At 41.9% G+C, this 16,054-nt stretch overlaps 1 protein-coding gene across 3 annotated transcripts in view; it reads right to left on the reverse strand.

Moving 5' to 3' along the window:
- CHD9 (chromodomain helicase DNA binding protein 9) overlaps positions 1 to 11,059 on the reverse strand; it is a 49,402-nt gene extending 38,343 nt beyond the window's left edge. For all 3 annotated transcript variants that reach the window (XM_039352408.1, XM_039352407.1, XM_039352410.1), the window contains exons 1-4: positions 10,910 to 11,059; positions 5,271 to 5,368; positions 3,920 to 4,008; positions 1,311 to 2,886 (exon numbers count right to left, since the gene is read on the reverse strand). In XM_039352408.1, the coding sequence (XP_039208342.1) occupies positions 1,311 to 2,720 (1,410 nt within the window). In that variant the 5' untranslated portion in view covers positions 2,721 to 2,886; positions 3,920 to 4,008; positions 5,271 to 5,368; positions 10,910 to 11,059. The remainder of the gene's footprint in view (positions 1 to 1,310; positions 2,887 to 3,919; positions 4,009 to 5,270; positions 5,369 to 10,909) is intronic.
- Positions 11,060 to 16,054: the final 4,995 nt, after the last annotated feature.

A 16,054-nucleotide genomic window follows, 5' to 3' on the forward strand; every position in this document is an offset into this window, starting at 1 on the left:
TGCTTAATATTTTTTATTAAAGTCTTTAAGAAGTACATGCATTAAGACAGTAACATTTCACACAATGATTAAATCATTAGCTCTGTGTATCTTATATTCAAAAGAAATCAATATAGATGCTAATGCCTGCTCAACAGTTATTAAATAATTAGAAAACTTGTAATTTGTAGTGGCCATCAAAGGAAGAGAGAAGCTATATAATTTAAGACTTCTAAAAAAATCATACCCCTGATTTTTAGTGACAAAGCATTGTCTCTAGGACAAGACTTCAGAGTCATGTCCTCAAGATATCCTGTGGCATATTTCAAAGTAAAACTGTGTGTACAATATTCCATCTGTATAATACGATACTACCCAGGATTATATTCTGTCTAAAAATGAACTATTAATACTAAAGGAAGTATTTATTTATTTAATTAAATTGCACTAGTAACTGACTGAAAATCAACATAGAGCAGGCTAAACATTCTAAGATCAACTGGAATACTGGAAAGTCAGCATTTCAGTCAATTCATCCTTAGGTACAATCTTTGATTCTTATGTGTTAGCTAATATTATGGTTAAAAAGCTGTATGCACAAAATTTAAAAAGCATGTACCTGAACAAAAATATTTTTTAAAGAGACTTGCTTGGGAGGCAACTAAAAACTTTTAATATATTTGATTATAATATCAATTTGTTGTTTATTCCTTTGTTTACATCCCAAAGCAAAACAGTTGGCAAAACTGAAAGCACAAATAGTAATTACAATCTGTCAAGTCACATAGTTCAAATTTAAAAATGTGTGTTCTGTGCCTTTTGCAAAATATGGAAGAAAACTGCAGTTTCTGAAATGGACATTCATTTTAATTTCCACCCAAAATAATTAAAACCTTGTTTAACAAATCTCTTCTGTAGATTTACACATGGCATAAGTATCTTTCACGATACGGTAGTTACTAATTAATTCTGATCTTATCAGTTAATGTTGGCCAATAGCATAGAAAAGAATAAACCAGTCAAGGGACAATACTGCTCTACAACAGTCCCAAAGGTGTTTTTTTTTTCAAAAGGCAACTGGACTTCATTCTCCTTGAAGACGCTTCGCTTCTCATCCAAGATGCTTCTTCAGTTCTGACTTTCAGCTCAACCACTTCAGTGATCCTGGGGTCTTTCAATCAGAATTGAAGAAGTTTCTTGAAGGAGAAATGAAATGTCTTCAAGGAAAACAAAGGAAGTCCAATTGCCTTTTGCAAAAGCATCTGTGGGACAACCATGGTCTGGATAACTGAGAATCTCCATAGGCGCTCTACAACAGTATTGTTACTTACCTGGGCCTGAGCAGTGACGTTCTTCTGCTCTGCCTGATGTAGATTAGAACCAGGAGGATACCAAGAATGGTTGCAATTCTGAGACTGAGCCTGAAGAAGGTTTGCTTGTGGGACAATGCGCTGTTCCAGCTGATGTTCTAAATCATTACTTGGGGTGTCCTGAACAAATGCAGTTTCATCAAACTGGGGAAGGAGATCGTCCTGCAGAAGGGCTTCTGGGTCGAGTTCTGTAAATGATTCACTTTGAGACTCCACCTGATGGAGCAAATTCTCATCCAAAGACGAAAAACCATTGCCCTCTATAGGATCACTGAAGTGGCTTAACTGAGGACCCGAGCCAGGAGGGGTAGAAAAATTAATGTTCACCGCTGATAGTTTTGAACTGCTGAAGTTGCCCTGAGGTTGTGCTGAATGCACCACGTGGAAATTATTTGAAGTCAGTGATGTACTTGAATTAAGGAGGCTGTCTGAATCTTCTGGTTTGGTCCCTCTTCGAGTTGCGAAGGCATCACTTCCCGAAAAGTCAGGGAGAGGATGAGCTTGCTGGCTAACAGAAAGAGTTGCAGAAGATTGAAGAAGACTGGAAGGAGAGATCTGGTTGCTATTATAGGAAAAAGGAGGAGAAAACTGCGTGTTAATAGAGCATGACGTTATCGTAGGAGATGGTCCGTCATAGTTTCCTTCTTGATTTCCACAAAAGTGGGGCGAGTTATTCCTAGTCTGAGAAAAGGATGGCATAGAGATAGACTGTTGTGATTTTGATACATCAACAGCTTGGGATGGATGGGGAACATTAGTTCTATGTGAAACAGACGCATTCACCTCCAAGAAACCATCAGGCTGATTCCGAGTGTTCTCTCCTGCATTAATGCTTTGCTGCAACTGCAATGAGGCACATGGATGATGATGCTCACTGGCCTGAAATAAGGCAAAACTGTGGTGTGCTACAAAGCTTTTATTTTGCTGCATAGACTGCGCAGGTCCTTGATGGAACGGAGATCCATTCTGATTAGAAACACTGCTCGAAGTTTGGTGCCCCCACATCGGACTCCCATCGGCTACATCAGGAAATAATCCATTAGTTTGATTTTGTGGATGGACAGGAGAGCAACTGAACTCAGAATGTGGGGATAAAACGTTTTCAACCGGACTACTGAAGGACTGACTTACTTGAAGTTTCAGAGAATCATACTGGTTAAGATGTTCGTAATCGTTCATCTTTTGCCGAGTGTGTGTCTCCTGCACGTGGTTCAAGGAATCAATCTGCAAAGGCTCAAACTCTGCACCCAAGTTCAACTCATCCACCAGAGAAACAGGCCCAGTTTGTACAAAGGCATCATCTGACAAGCCTTCCAAGGTATCACTAAAAAGATTGGCATCATCAAAAAAATCCATCATAGGGTCTGTCATCTTGACACAGTTGTGTGACTTTGCCACTACCACAAATGGAGTTAGCGAGTCTTACAGCAGCCCACACAAACAAAATATTTTTTTCAGTGGGAAGCACTTCATCTAAGCCATGTTGACATCCACCAGCATTTTTGGAGAAATAAAATCTTGAAGTGTTTTAAATATCCTAGGTAAGAAAGAAAAAAAGCAGTTAAACAATTTGGAATATCTTTTAATTCCCATATATTATATTTTTAATCATTATATCTATTATATATCAAAGTAAAGTAAGCAAGCTCAGTTAATTTCCCCAAATTCCCAGAAAAAGTAGCTGCTGATGGGATAAAAAATATTCTTTAGGGACCTGGAAAATAAATGTCAGTGTGGTTGAAGGAATGTATTTGCAATGTACGTAACAATTCATACAACTGAGTAATATATTGCTTTACCTTTACTTATCATGATCGATTTCAGTATTTTGCCCCAGTTCATTCTTTTCCACAGTGATGTTATATTTAACTGAAATACAGTCACTGGAAAATATATGTTCAGTTTAAGGAGAGTAGGTTCGTACACAATACTAAGCCATAATACAGTTATTTGGTTTTAGCTTTGTGTGTTATATTAATTCATTCAGAATACAAACACATTAATACTGTAATTGAAATTCCATCATAAATACTTTCTGGTATCTTCTTACTGATATGTTTCTAAATATATTTATATACATGAATATATGTATTTTTCTTCTTTACCCTCTCTTTCACTGCTTTGGCAGTCGAGGGAGATACAACGTTTTGGCTTTTGCTCTTTTGGCAGCCTCAACCATTGTTAATTGATGTTGCAGTGTGTCTTCGATGTTGTCTCTCCATCTTCTTCTAGATCTGCCTCGTGTTCTTTGACCTTCTCCTCTTTTTATATATGCCTCCTATGGTATGGAATCCCACAACATCCTCTCCAGGTGAGCAAACTACTCTATTGACTGCTTTTGTATGTAGTTTGGTTAAGATTGGTTCTATTGCCAATTCTTTCTCTTATGGTCTCATTTTTTATTTTATCCCTTCTGGTCATTCCACTAACTTTCCCCAAATATGTATTTTATAAATGTAAAAATTACATAAAATTATAACATTGCCCAGCTTCAAACATGGATTGAAACTTTAAGTGAAGAATTGAATTATGAATTTCATAAATAGATAATAAGAAAAAAACATCCTTACCCATTAATACATAGCACATTTTGTTACAAAAGTTTTACTTAGTCCTGGGAAATATTTGGTCCCTGATATAATTTGGTAGCATTACAGATCTGAAAGATAAATAATATTTTTAAACAATTTAGTTCCAGCATAATACCTTTTTTGAGCCCTGCAAATTTGTTGGTATGAAAAACATTAGGCTCAAAATACAAAATCTGGATAGGAGATTGAGGCATCAAGGCATTGCACACTTCTGCAAATACAAACAATTCTGAAGTATTAGGTCTAGTATCGTGTTTTATCATATAGCACTGGTGGAAAAGCTATTACTTTAACCTCATTAAAAGCACATGTCCCAGTACTACCAATCTTGAATAGTTCTTAATTAAAGCACATTTTAATTAAACAATGCAAACATTGCTTCCAGCAAAACTGTCTAACACCATGGGCCAAAGAAGATTTAAGGCACAATTTAACTTTTAACCCAGAAACATCAAGATCAACAATATTTAGGAGATTTAGAGCCCCCATTAGAGTTGTTTGATTGATCTCTCACTCTAGCTTTAAGGCCAGATTGTGGAGCTACTATAAATTCTGATAAAAAGGCATCCATTGGCTAATGCTAAACTCAGTATATTTCCAGCAAAACTTTTTATGATTTAATTGTGCACCCAACAGCTTAAATCAGGAAGACACCTCCCATCCAAAGTTCTGCAGATTTTACTGCCTTGCTTCATGCCTTTGCTGTTCCAAAGAACAGAGTCTCAGGGGCTGCAAGAATTATGGAGAAGGAACTTTGAAAAACCCACGCTATTCTCATTTTATTTTATTCTCTCCAATAGCATATGTCATGATCTCATCTTAATCTTAATCAAACTTCAGATAAAATATTAATATTTTATCAGGTAATTAAATGATATATTAATTAGATAATCTGTTTTGGTGCAGCAGGGATTTGTTTTTGATCCCCCTCAGAGACAATTTTCAGAACTGTCCCAGAATAAGGCCTCTACCAAAACTAGGTTTTGCAGCTGGAAGGATCATAAATAGAATTGGTATACCATGGTTTGAGATATCTCAAGTGTACAGTGCTTTTTTTGTCAAAGGTGAACATTGATAAACATCGCACTGATCCCTATAAGCTCTGCCCCTCTGAGGAGGCAGTATTTGGCCAACTGCTTAGAGGCGGTAACTGAAGACAAAGAGCGAACCTATTTCATTTTGTGATAAACAAAATCTGTACATGTGACAGTTATTGACAGAACCAAAGTATCTCAGCGTTTTAAGTCCTCTCAGTAGGATTTAAGTCAATTATCCAAAGGGAACAGATATTTCATAGATAGGTTCTGGAGCAGAACACAAAAACTCTTACCATTTGGTACACAAATTGATTCCCTTTTGCAGGTTGCACTGACACACCAGTGTTCACTGAAAAAACTTTCTTCTAGCAATATTATTGGGACAGCAGAACTGAAAAGACGAGGAAAAAAAAGCATTAAAAAGGCAGAACTGCCACAGATCCAGCTTTAAATGAGTTAAACGACTCCGACAGCATGTAAGTGCTATAAGAAAAAGTTCTTTTGTTTTGTTTGCATTTACTTTTATACTTGCAATAGTTTTATACTCTTGATATGGTCAAATGACTAAATCAATAAAGTTTCTACTAGTAGTACTGTAGTAAATAAATAAATTGTTACACCTGTTAGATATTATAAGGCATGCAAAATATATCCTAGATATATCATTTACTATTAAGGTCAAAAGAAGTTAAGGTAGTAACATTTTTCACTATGGTAGACACTATAGACCAGTGGTTCTCAACCTGTGGGTCGGGACCCCATTTGGGGTCAAATGACCATTTCACAGGGGTCACAAAACCACACTGTCCGCCAATTTTTTTCCCTTTTCCCTAGCTGTCCTACTCCCTCTTATTGGTGGCCACACCCACTTGGGGGTCACCACAACATGGGGAACTGTATTATGGGGTCACGGCATTAGAAAGGTTGAGAACCACTGCTATAGACTCTACTATGGAACACATTACAATGGGAGTTTGGGGACAGAAAAAAAATTATTAAGCCTTCATTGAACATTTAAAATATAAAATTTATTCATTCAAGATATAGAGATGACACTCTATTAGACAGGACTGAAGAGAAATTAAGACTAATTCATAGAGAACAAGAATGCAAAGGTTACCGGGATCTTTATACTATTAAAATTATCCTACTTGTCTGTTTGTAACCTTCAATGGGGCAAAACAGGCCATTATAGGTCAACAATTTTTCAATCAACATGCCTCAAATGGGCCCAGAATCTGCCCAGAATCCAGGATCCATTATTTCCAGGGGATTAAATTTTGGTGAAGTTGGGGCCTATTTAGTGCCACTGTGCGCTCACTCATGGTCAGGAGATTCTCAATTCAAACTCTCCCCAATTACCCAGTAGGAAGGTTAATGGGGAAGCTGGCAGGAAATTGGTGGTTACCCCCACTCCCACAGCTTTTTTTGCCTGCCCAGGTCATTCTATTTCTCTATTTACTGTTAGTTTACAGTTAAAGCAACCATGATGAAGAAATATTGATAAGGAGGATAAAAGTGAGGTACACGGGAAACAGATGGTAAGGATTATTTCTGAAAATTAATTACTGGTATGATAGTGGATTACAGATCCTAGACGGTTATTGTGTTGGCAGTTTAGGCTCTCCAAAACATCTGTATTGTATGTTTTTATTCTATACTTCCCCAATTTGTGTTTGTTAAAAAGGATCTGAAAACCTTCAGTTACTAGCATTTCTGACCTAAATGTTTTTCAATATGGTATATCTGACTAAAAGATCACAATAATGTACATATTGCTTATTATAAAAAATCACAGACAAAATAGAGCAGCCACACTGCTTAGAGTACAAGCTTTATATTTTATAATATATCCAATGCTGGAAGTTGAGAAAATAGGTTAGTCCAATAGGCAAACTTAGTAGGGGCATGCAACATATCTCAACTTCAAAACAGGTTGTCCTGATCTTATTGGAAGTGCTTCAATCATTCCAGAAGAATTATACAACAACAGTTTTGAAATGGAAACACAATCATTTCAAGTTTGAAACATGTCCAGTAGGAATGGGACAGAGTAGGAACACTTGGCAAGAACGGAACAGCTATTTCAAACTTTTTGAACTTGGAACAGATTACTTCAAACTCAAAATGGATTAATTCTGAGCTGAAATGTTTGTATTATATTATTTAATGACATAGTAAATATGCTAACTACTTCACAACACACTGATCAATCAAATGAAAATTCACCATGATGGCAAGCTGCAATGAATGTAAAGAGGACTTGTTTGACCTTTTTTACCAACTGCAAACTAATTTGCATTTATTAATGAAATAGCAACAGTCTTGTATTAATAGGAACTAAACCAAAACTATGCAACGTTGACTTTAAAATGGTGATTCTGCCTACACTACGCTCTATTTCCCCAAGATCTTTTAACTTTTACAACTTACAGAACACTAACTGTGGTTTAGAAAAGGACCAACTTTTTCACTGTATATGACGACTTACAAGGAAAAAGTAATTTAATATGAAACTGATATGTGCACACACAAACTAACAGCCCCCCCCCCCAGTTATTTAGTTATTTAAGAATATATAAGTTTTCTCTTGTTCTAATAGCGCTGCAGCCTTTAGTTTGGCTCTGCAGTCTCTGATCTATTGATGATATGACTACAGCTATCACTAGATAGCTTTGAAGGGTACAGTAATTAGAAGAAATTATTATTCATACTTGAAACAATCATTTTAAAGGAATCATCTCCCAGTTAAAGTAAGTGCATATGTAGCCAAATATCCAATTCTTTCAGATAAGCTAAAATTATAAAGCATAAAAGGTTGCATCAGACAAAATAAAAGACCACAATATGATCAGTTGTCTTAGAAAACATATAAATATAATTATCACAGTTCTGTAAAAACAATACTACAAAACAACTGTAGATTCATTTGCTTATTTAAAACATGAACAGTGCACAGGTTACCATATGCAAGTAACTGTAAAATGGAGATATACATGAAGTACATTATATTATTTTCAGTAAAAATATTGGAAATATGAATCATAACAAATCTCAGTATTTCCATATAATGTTCTTGAGCAACTGTCAGATTTTACATTTTTAATACATTATCAGCCACACTTTCCATTACCATTATGTTAAAAAAAAAACCTGAACATCGAGGGATGACAGCATGAAATCCTACATTATTCCAACTGGTTCCCTTTGATACATCTTCTGTAAGTTAAAGCATTTTTTGTTTGTACCACCCAACCTTTATAAAACTATATCCAACTGGTCACTTATTTGATGCTTCTCTAGCAAACTGGACCAAAATAAATCTCTTCAGTCTCTTATTTTTGCTTAACTATATTAAACAATTATGAAAAAACCCCTTAATTCTCCCTTTGATTTCTGAAAAGCAAGATACAGCACCAACATGCAAGCGTCATGTATGCTATGGCTTTTTTCCTCAACATTTGCCTTTGTCTTCTGTTTAGATAACTCACTGAATCAATTTGTGGCACCCACATCTGGATTCCATTAACTGCTGGCTTTTTCTATCTATACTAACAACAATAGAGAAATGGGGAACAAGTCACAACGAAGAAAAAACTATCCTACTGTAGTGGTAAAGGTCCTGGACTTAAACTGGGGAAACCAGTTCCCCTTCAACCAGTTCACTGGTGATGTTAAGCAAAATGTCTTCAAAGTCCAGTTGACTCCTGAAAAAGCACCTTTGGGACAACCATGACCTGGATGAGTGAGAATCTCCACAGACATTTGGGGTCAGTCATAATCTCTCATCCCTCATAGGATTCCTTCTGTGGGGATAAAATTAAGGAAGATCTACATATAAGACACCTTGATCTATCTGAGGAAAGGCAGGATATCAGTGCAACAGAGAAAGAACAAAAAAAAATGCAGTAGTGCAATTTGATTTAAAAATAATAAACTTGAACAAACTACTATAGCATCAGATATGTTTAACATTTATAGTACAATGCAGCCCCACCATCATATTCTCAGTTTCAAAGACTGCAGACCACACACATCTGCTGCCTTCCATTCTGCAGAGGAATTACATCTGATTTGATCTGAGTTTAGTTCAAATATGGTTTGGTGACCATTCCAACTCTAGTTGGCATTCAACACAGGATTAAGATTACTGCTGTTGCTTTTTCACAAACTTCCTAGCAAGCTGGCAGTCTTTTCTCCTTTCAGCCATAAGGGTAACTCTACCCGTTGCAGTGCAACTATCTGTTATTTTATGTAGAGACCTTCTCTGCTTCCACCTTAAAAACTGAGCACGTATTGGGGGTCAACTGTTTCTCCTGCTCCTATTGGCTTGGAGGGAAAAGAGCTGGTGGACCTCACTGTGCATCTTCAGAAGAGGCACTGCTTTAAATTAAGCTCTACATGCCTGCTCGGCAACTGTGCCTCAACTATAACTCTTAGACCAGCACAAGCCTTCATCGTAGAGCAATATATGATATTCTGCATTGGCTCGAGTACCCCCCATCCCCAAACATCATTTCAAGATTCTACAGTATTTCGCTGCATGGCTACAAGTCATAATACGAGGAATATTGAAGTGATGCTCATTGCAAACTTCAGGTGAAGTGATGCTCCTTCCAAAATTAAGCACCTGCTGGGTCAGGTCCTCTTCTGTGCACATGACCCTGGATCTACAGTGAAGAAGTCATGATCACTGAGCAAGCAACAAGTATGGCATGAAGCTGTCGTCCAGCATACCCGCCTCGTACAGATTCTTTCCACGGCACCTGAACGTGCTTCTTCCTCTTGAAACAATTTGCTTTTCGCCTTCTGCCCTATGCACAGGAGCCCCCCAATGCACCGATTCTTGCAGCCAGCCGCGGGTTATAGCTAGGACTACCCCACCCACCTAGAGGAAAACCCTCCTACCAACTCGCCAGCTGCGGGGCTGAAGAGACAAGGCAGCCTCATGCAAGGAGAACAAACGGGGGTTGAGAAAAGAAAGCCCTTCCCAACTTCCATCATCCCCACCCACCCAACGCCCAACATGGATCCCCTGGACCATGTTTGGTGGCAATCCCCCCTCCCAGCCTCCCCTTTCCTCCCCCCCCCCCACAACCATGGCCAGCAACTTAGGAAGGGCCAGACCCTCCCACCCTCCTTTCCTTTCCTTTCCAGCGGGTCTGGGGAAAACCCCCGATCTGAGAAGTTGGGGAGGAGGGGGAACAGAGGGACCCAAACTCTGATGGAAAAAAAAAAAAAAAAAAAAAGCTAGCAGCAACCCTCCCCCGCCCCTCTTGCTCCCCCCCCGACACCCCCCCCCCGAGCATTTTCTGCCGGCTGGCATCGCTGGATCGGCCACCTGGACAGGAAGTCGGAGCCTCGACCTGGGGCGGGGGGGGGGAGAGGAGAGGAGAAAGGGGGGGGCAGAGAGGAGCCCCCACCCCTCGGCCAGGGAAGCGCGCGTGCGCGTGCGCGCGTGTCAGTCGCGCGGCGGCCGCCCTGCCGCCGCTCTCCCACGTGGGCGCGGGGTGGGGGAGGGGAGGGCAAGCGGCGGAGGGCGGCCGCCTCCCACAGACGGGAGAGAAAGGAGGAGGAGGAGGAGGAGGAAGGCTTCCCCGAGGTACGAGGCCCACCCACCTGCCCCCTTCTGAGGGGAAGCCTCGCCGGGCATCCCGGCGGCGGAGGCGTGACAGGCCAGGCCCCGAGGGCGGGCGGAGGGTCCCCGGGACACGACCCGGCGGCGGCTGCTCCTGAGGGCGAGCGGGGGCGGGGGGGGGGGCGTCGGGACCCCCGCCTCAGGGCGCCTTGACAGCTCGTGAGGGAGACGCGCGCGGCGGCGGCGGTGGCGCCGGCCACTCCCCTTCGCCTCAGGGAAGCCCCGCCGCCCGTTTTATCTCCCTTCCCTTCCCCGCCCGGGGCTTCCCGCCCACCCGGCTCGGCCCCGGCTTACCGGCGGGCGAGGGCAGCGGCGCGGCGGGCGAAGGCCCTGCCTGAGGCGGGAGGTGGCGCGGCGGCAGTGGTAGCGGCGGTGGCGGCGGCTGAGGGAAGGGGGCGGAGCCTCCGGGGTGGGCGCGGCGTGGCCCCGGCCCGGCCCCGCCCACCCGTCCTGCCGCGGCCTGCTCTGGCGGCTGCCAGCAGGGCCCTCTCCCCTCCCTGCCGCCCCCTCGGCCTGCGCCTGCGCGGCCCTCTCCTCTGCACGCGGGCCTGGAGCGGGGGGGGCTTTAACGGTCGCGCCAGCCAACCCGCGTAGGGTACACATGCTTTTTCGGGCGAAGGGGGCGGGCCCGTCACCAAGCGGTCTGCGGGGCTGGAGAAGACGGGAGGGTGGTTGTATTTGCATATTTGTTAGCCGCTCGAGCATTGGTCGGAAGAGGGAGGTCCGCGCCCGACGGGAGGAGGACGGGGAGGCAGAGGGAAGCCTCAGAGTCGCTGGGCGAGGGCGCTCTGCGGAGGAGTTGGACTTCAACTCCCAGTATTCGCAGCGAGGCGCGCTATGGAGTCTGGGAGTTGAAGTCCAGGGCGGTGGAGGCGTGGCAGGTAGAAGAGGCAGGTAGAAGGAAGGTGGGCAGCCTGTTTGTCGTAGCCCTCCGGATTTTTGCACCTTTTTTTTTTTGGCACTTTTGGCACCCTCTCCCATTTTTATTATCTTGAAGTTATATTCCTCCTTTAATGCTATATTTGGGGAAATTGTGCTTCCTATTCCAGCGTACTTAGCTTATAAGCCATGATGAGCAAACCAGGATGACTAGCTTTGCACAGCCTGCTAATCCAAAGGAAACCGCGGTGTGGCAAACCGTGGCTTGCTTGGGCATTGTGGCTAATAAATACGCTGACCGTCTTTTCTTGGAAAAAATAAAGGGCAAACCTGAAAAAGGGGCGACTCTGAAATAGGCTTAATACATTTGATAATACATTGCAATTGTTTTATGCTTAAACCAAATTTTGCTTTGCTAAGGGAAGTTCAAGAGCAAAAGCAAGGGAACCAAATGCGTAGCCTAGTAATAAGAAATATCTGAAATCAGCAGATGCAGATTTATTTTGAGAAAACAATTCTGCTTCTGTATTTACAGAAGCAGGTTGGTTCTTTGCTTCGAACCAATTTGTACCACTTAAGCCACTGCCATGTACCTGAGACACCTTTTAGGGCAGTGGTTCTCAACCTTTCTAATGCTGCGACCCCATAATACAGTTCCCCATGTTGTGGTGACCCCCAACCACTTGTACATCAGCGGGTGCCAGGGGCGTGGCCAAAGAAAAGGGGGAAAAAATGGCAGACAGCCTTGTTTGGCGACCCCCGTGAAATGGTCGTTCGACCCCAAATGGTATCCCGACCCATAGGTTGAGAACCACTGTTTTAGGGCTACATGCATTTCCAGCAAGCCCGGTGGGTTGTGGTTTCAAATCCTACTTAATGGCTGAGCATGTGAAACCTGCCAGATGCCGCTTGCTCAGGATATCATGCCTTAATACTGTTGGAAGAAAGGTCTTCCTTGTAGTTCATCCAAGCTGGGAATAAACATGACAACTGCTTTGGCAAGAAGGTTGTAGTTTATTGGAGAGGAGAGCCAGACAGGAAGATGGTTCTGGCAGCAAAGAGTAGAGAAAAAAGGGCTGAACACGTGTAGGGAGTAGGTTTTTAAACCCTCTGAAGTCTTTTGTTTGGAGTTATTTCTTGTTTTGAGGCTATTTCCTGTGTCATGATTCTGACCTGAGTTTGGGTATGCCCTTTGGCCTTTGGGAGTTAATCCTACCATGTCCTGGCCCAGGTGGGCTATGCAGATTTTAGATCTTTGTCTTCCTAATCTCCTAGCTCCAACTTTCCTGATGGTTTACATCTGCATTTGTACAGAGCTGGTTTCTGCTTGGGGGAGGCAGACTTGGGGCTATTAAGAAAAACTGGGCATGCTTTTCTGTCTCTTCAAGATCCTTTGAGAAAATATATTTTCCTGCCCTTTTAATATTTCCTTCTCTTGGGGGCTGACTTCCCACAATACAAAGGATGCATCAAGCCCATCTCTTTTTGTCCCGGAAGAAACTGGACAGCCATTTTCCAGAACGGCACAGGGTCTCCTGCATGGGCAGGGGGTTGGACTAGAAGACCTCCAAGGTCCCTTCCGACTCTCATTATTCTGTATTCTAGATAGTGAACCTTGCAGTTAAAATATGCAAGATCCCACAAGACCGAATCTGCAATTCAGCTATTAGGTAGGATATTTCCTTGCCAGCTTACCTGGTTCTCGCCTCCTCTGTCTTCACAGTGCCAGCTGTGACAAGCAACAGCAGGATTTCTCTTTTTTCACAATGATACAGTTGCTTTATTAATGACAGCGGATGCTTCTAGAAGAGGCATTTCCAGTTGTAAAGGCTGAATAACCAACAAGTAAGGGACCAGAAGGGGCCACCCAGGTACCTCTAGGCTGGACACTATAAAGGGTGACCCCAGAACGAGCATGGCAGATCTTAAGGAGGAGGTGGGAGACAGAGGGGGGTGGAGAGTGCTAGTCCATAGAGTGGCCGAGGGTCGGATATGACTGAATGGCTGACGAAGATGACAATGGACCAGACGGGAGAGGTGGCCTTGCTTGAATATTTACAGGTGGTCCTCGACTTATGACAATAGCCGGGACTGGAACTTCCTTTGCTAAGCATGCTTAAGGGAATGGTGCTTGGTTTTACGGTCTTTTTTTGCCACGGTCATTAAATGAATTGCAGTCATTAAGTAAATCGGGTTTTCCCCCATTGACTTTGCTTCCCCCACTGGGAAGATTGCATATGCAGTGACACGATCCTGGGATGCTGCAATCCTGGAAAATATGTGTACTGGTTTCCAAACAGCTGAATTTTGATCGTGTGGTGGTCACAAATGTGAGGACCAGTAGAACGTATTGTGTGAGGATGGGTGTGAGGTGAGAATTGCATACATTCTTGGAAATTGGGTTCTCCAAAATTTTTCTCACATATATATATTTATATATGTGTGTGTGTGATTAATTTTGCATTTGAATATTAGTAAAATGTATTACCCCCATCCTTTGAAATACTAAACCAAAAGCTTTGCCCATCAGTTTAATGATTTTATCTTCGTATTGTGCTTTTATCTCAGCAGTCTTATTTTTTGCATTAGGCATCCAAAAACAAACACAGATGCATTCTGGATAGCCAACTGAAAAGGTCAGCTCTGAAGAGAGGAAAAAAAAACAAACAAAGCTTGGAAATAAATGGAGCTTTCAGTGGTTAATTCAGACTATTAGACCTGTTCAGTTCCCTGTATAAATGCTGCATTTCTGTGGGGGGAAAAAACCCTCTGGACATCGTAGTTGAAGGAGGAGGTGGCAGAAGTATAAGGAATTTTGAGGAAGATCATTTGTCTGTTACTTTTATAGAAGCAATTCACCCATTCTACCCGATCTAAGAGAGCTTGCCTTGAATTATTTTTGATGGAATTTACTGGGATTTACATTCTTAAATTCTTTTCGTACAATGATTGTTGTAGGATAGCAGTATGAACGCCAGAAAATAAATCCAGACTCCCATCTCCCTATGTAACCTGTGAATCTTCTGAAACTCAACGCTGCAGGTTTTACGCACCTGAACAAAATTATAGGTAATTAATCCAGGCAACAATAACCAGGCCTACAGCATAATACATATTTACCTGGGAACTCAACTTCCAAGTAGACGTGTTAATTAAGGCCACGTGCTTTTTCCATTCTAACATCTCAATTATGTGGAAATAAATTCTAATTAAATTAAGCTTTATTTTCACAGAAAGTAGGACTTAGAAGCGCCAATGATTTTTTTTTTTCCTCTGCGGAGATTCTTAAAGTTTCGTCCAACAGATGTTTTTGCTCCAGTGGCACCGAGCACGGATGAAATACCACTGCAGAAACGTAGGAAAAAGTATGTTGCATTAAACGAAATGCTATAGAATACTTACAGCAAGTCTGATGCTCTTGTGAGTAAAGAGCTGAACACAGGTAGTGCTCGGACTTTCAACCATTTGTGTGGCTACCCCTCGAAGTTCAAACGGCATTGAAAAAAGGTGACGGTCCTTGAACTCATCACCACGACAGCATCCACATGGTCGAGGGATCAAAATCTGAGCATTGGCGACTGGCCTGTATTTATGACGGTTGAAGCATCATGGAGTCACATGATCAGCAATGGCCATCTTCCCAAGAGTCTTCTATAAGCAAAGTCAGTAGATTTGCTTAAGCACTTTGACGATTTGCTTAACGGAATGAGTCACTTAAGAACCGTAGCCAAAAAGGTAAGATGAGGTGCATTTAACAACTGCATCACTTAGCGACAGTCCCAACTGAGGTAAGTCGAGAACTACCAAGGGCTCGGCATGATATATGAATCCAGCCAAGGTGGCCTTTCGTCTTCCATCCTTTAGCTGTCAAGAGTGCAGAGAAGAGCAACAAAGGTAATTAGGGGACAGAAGGCTAAACCATACAAGGAACGGTTGTGGGAACTGGGTATGTCTAGTCTACCAAAAGGAAGGACGAGGGGAGAGATGATAGCAAATGTTCCAATATCTCAGGGGCTGCCCCAGAGAAGAAGGGGTCAACTTCTTCTCCAAAGCGCCTGAAGGCAGGACAAGAAGCAACGGATGGAAACTAACCAAAGAGAAAAGCACCAAGGAGAAATTTTCTGACAGTTAACAACAATTAATCAGTGGAACAACTTGCCTCCAAAAGTTGTGAATGCTCCAACATTGGAAGTTTTTAAGAAGAGATTGAACAACCATTTGTCTGAAGTGATAAGGGCTTCCTGTTTGAGCAGGGGGTTGGACTAGAAGACCTCCAAGGTCCCTTCCAACTCAGCTATTCTGTTAAGAATCAAGGATTTATTTATTTATTTATTTATTTATTTTATTTATTTATTTATTTATTTATTTATTTGCTACAGAAGGCAGACCTATATAACCCAAGCTTCTGTGTACTAAAAAAATAAGTCCTGCTGGGTTTAATGGAATTTACCACCAGGTAACTATGCATATAGAAGTGTGATGTTTGCAGTGCTGTATTCCTAACACAATTCACAGCTTGTTCTGCCAATATATAAGGAAAGGCTGTTAGGCTTAGGAGAG

This window comes from Crotalus tigris, unplaced genomic scaffold, assembly GCF_016545835.1.
Source record: "Crotalus tigris isolate CLP2741 ecotype Arizona unplaced genomic scaffold, ASM1654583v1 scf7180000018432.44079421565:4894166, whole genome shotgun sequence".
NCBI lineage: Eukaryota > Metazoa > Chordata > Lepidosauria > Squamata > Viperidae > Crotalus > Crotalus tigris.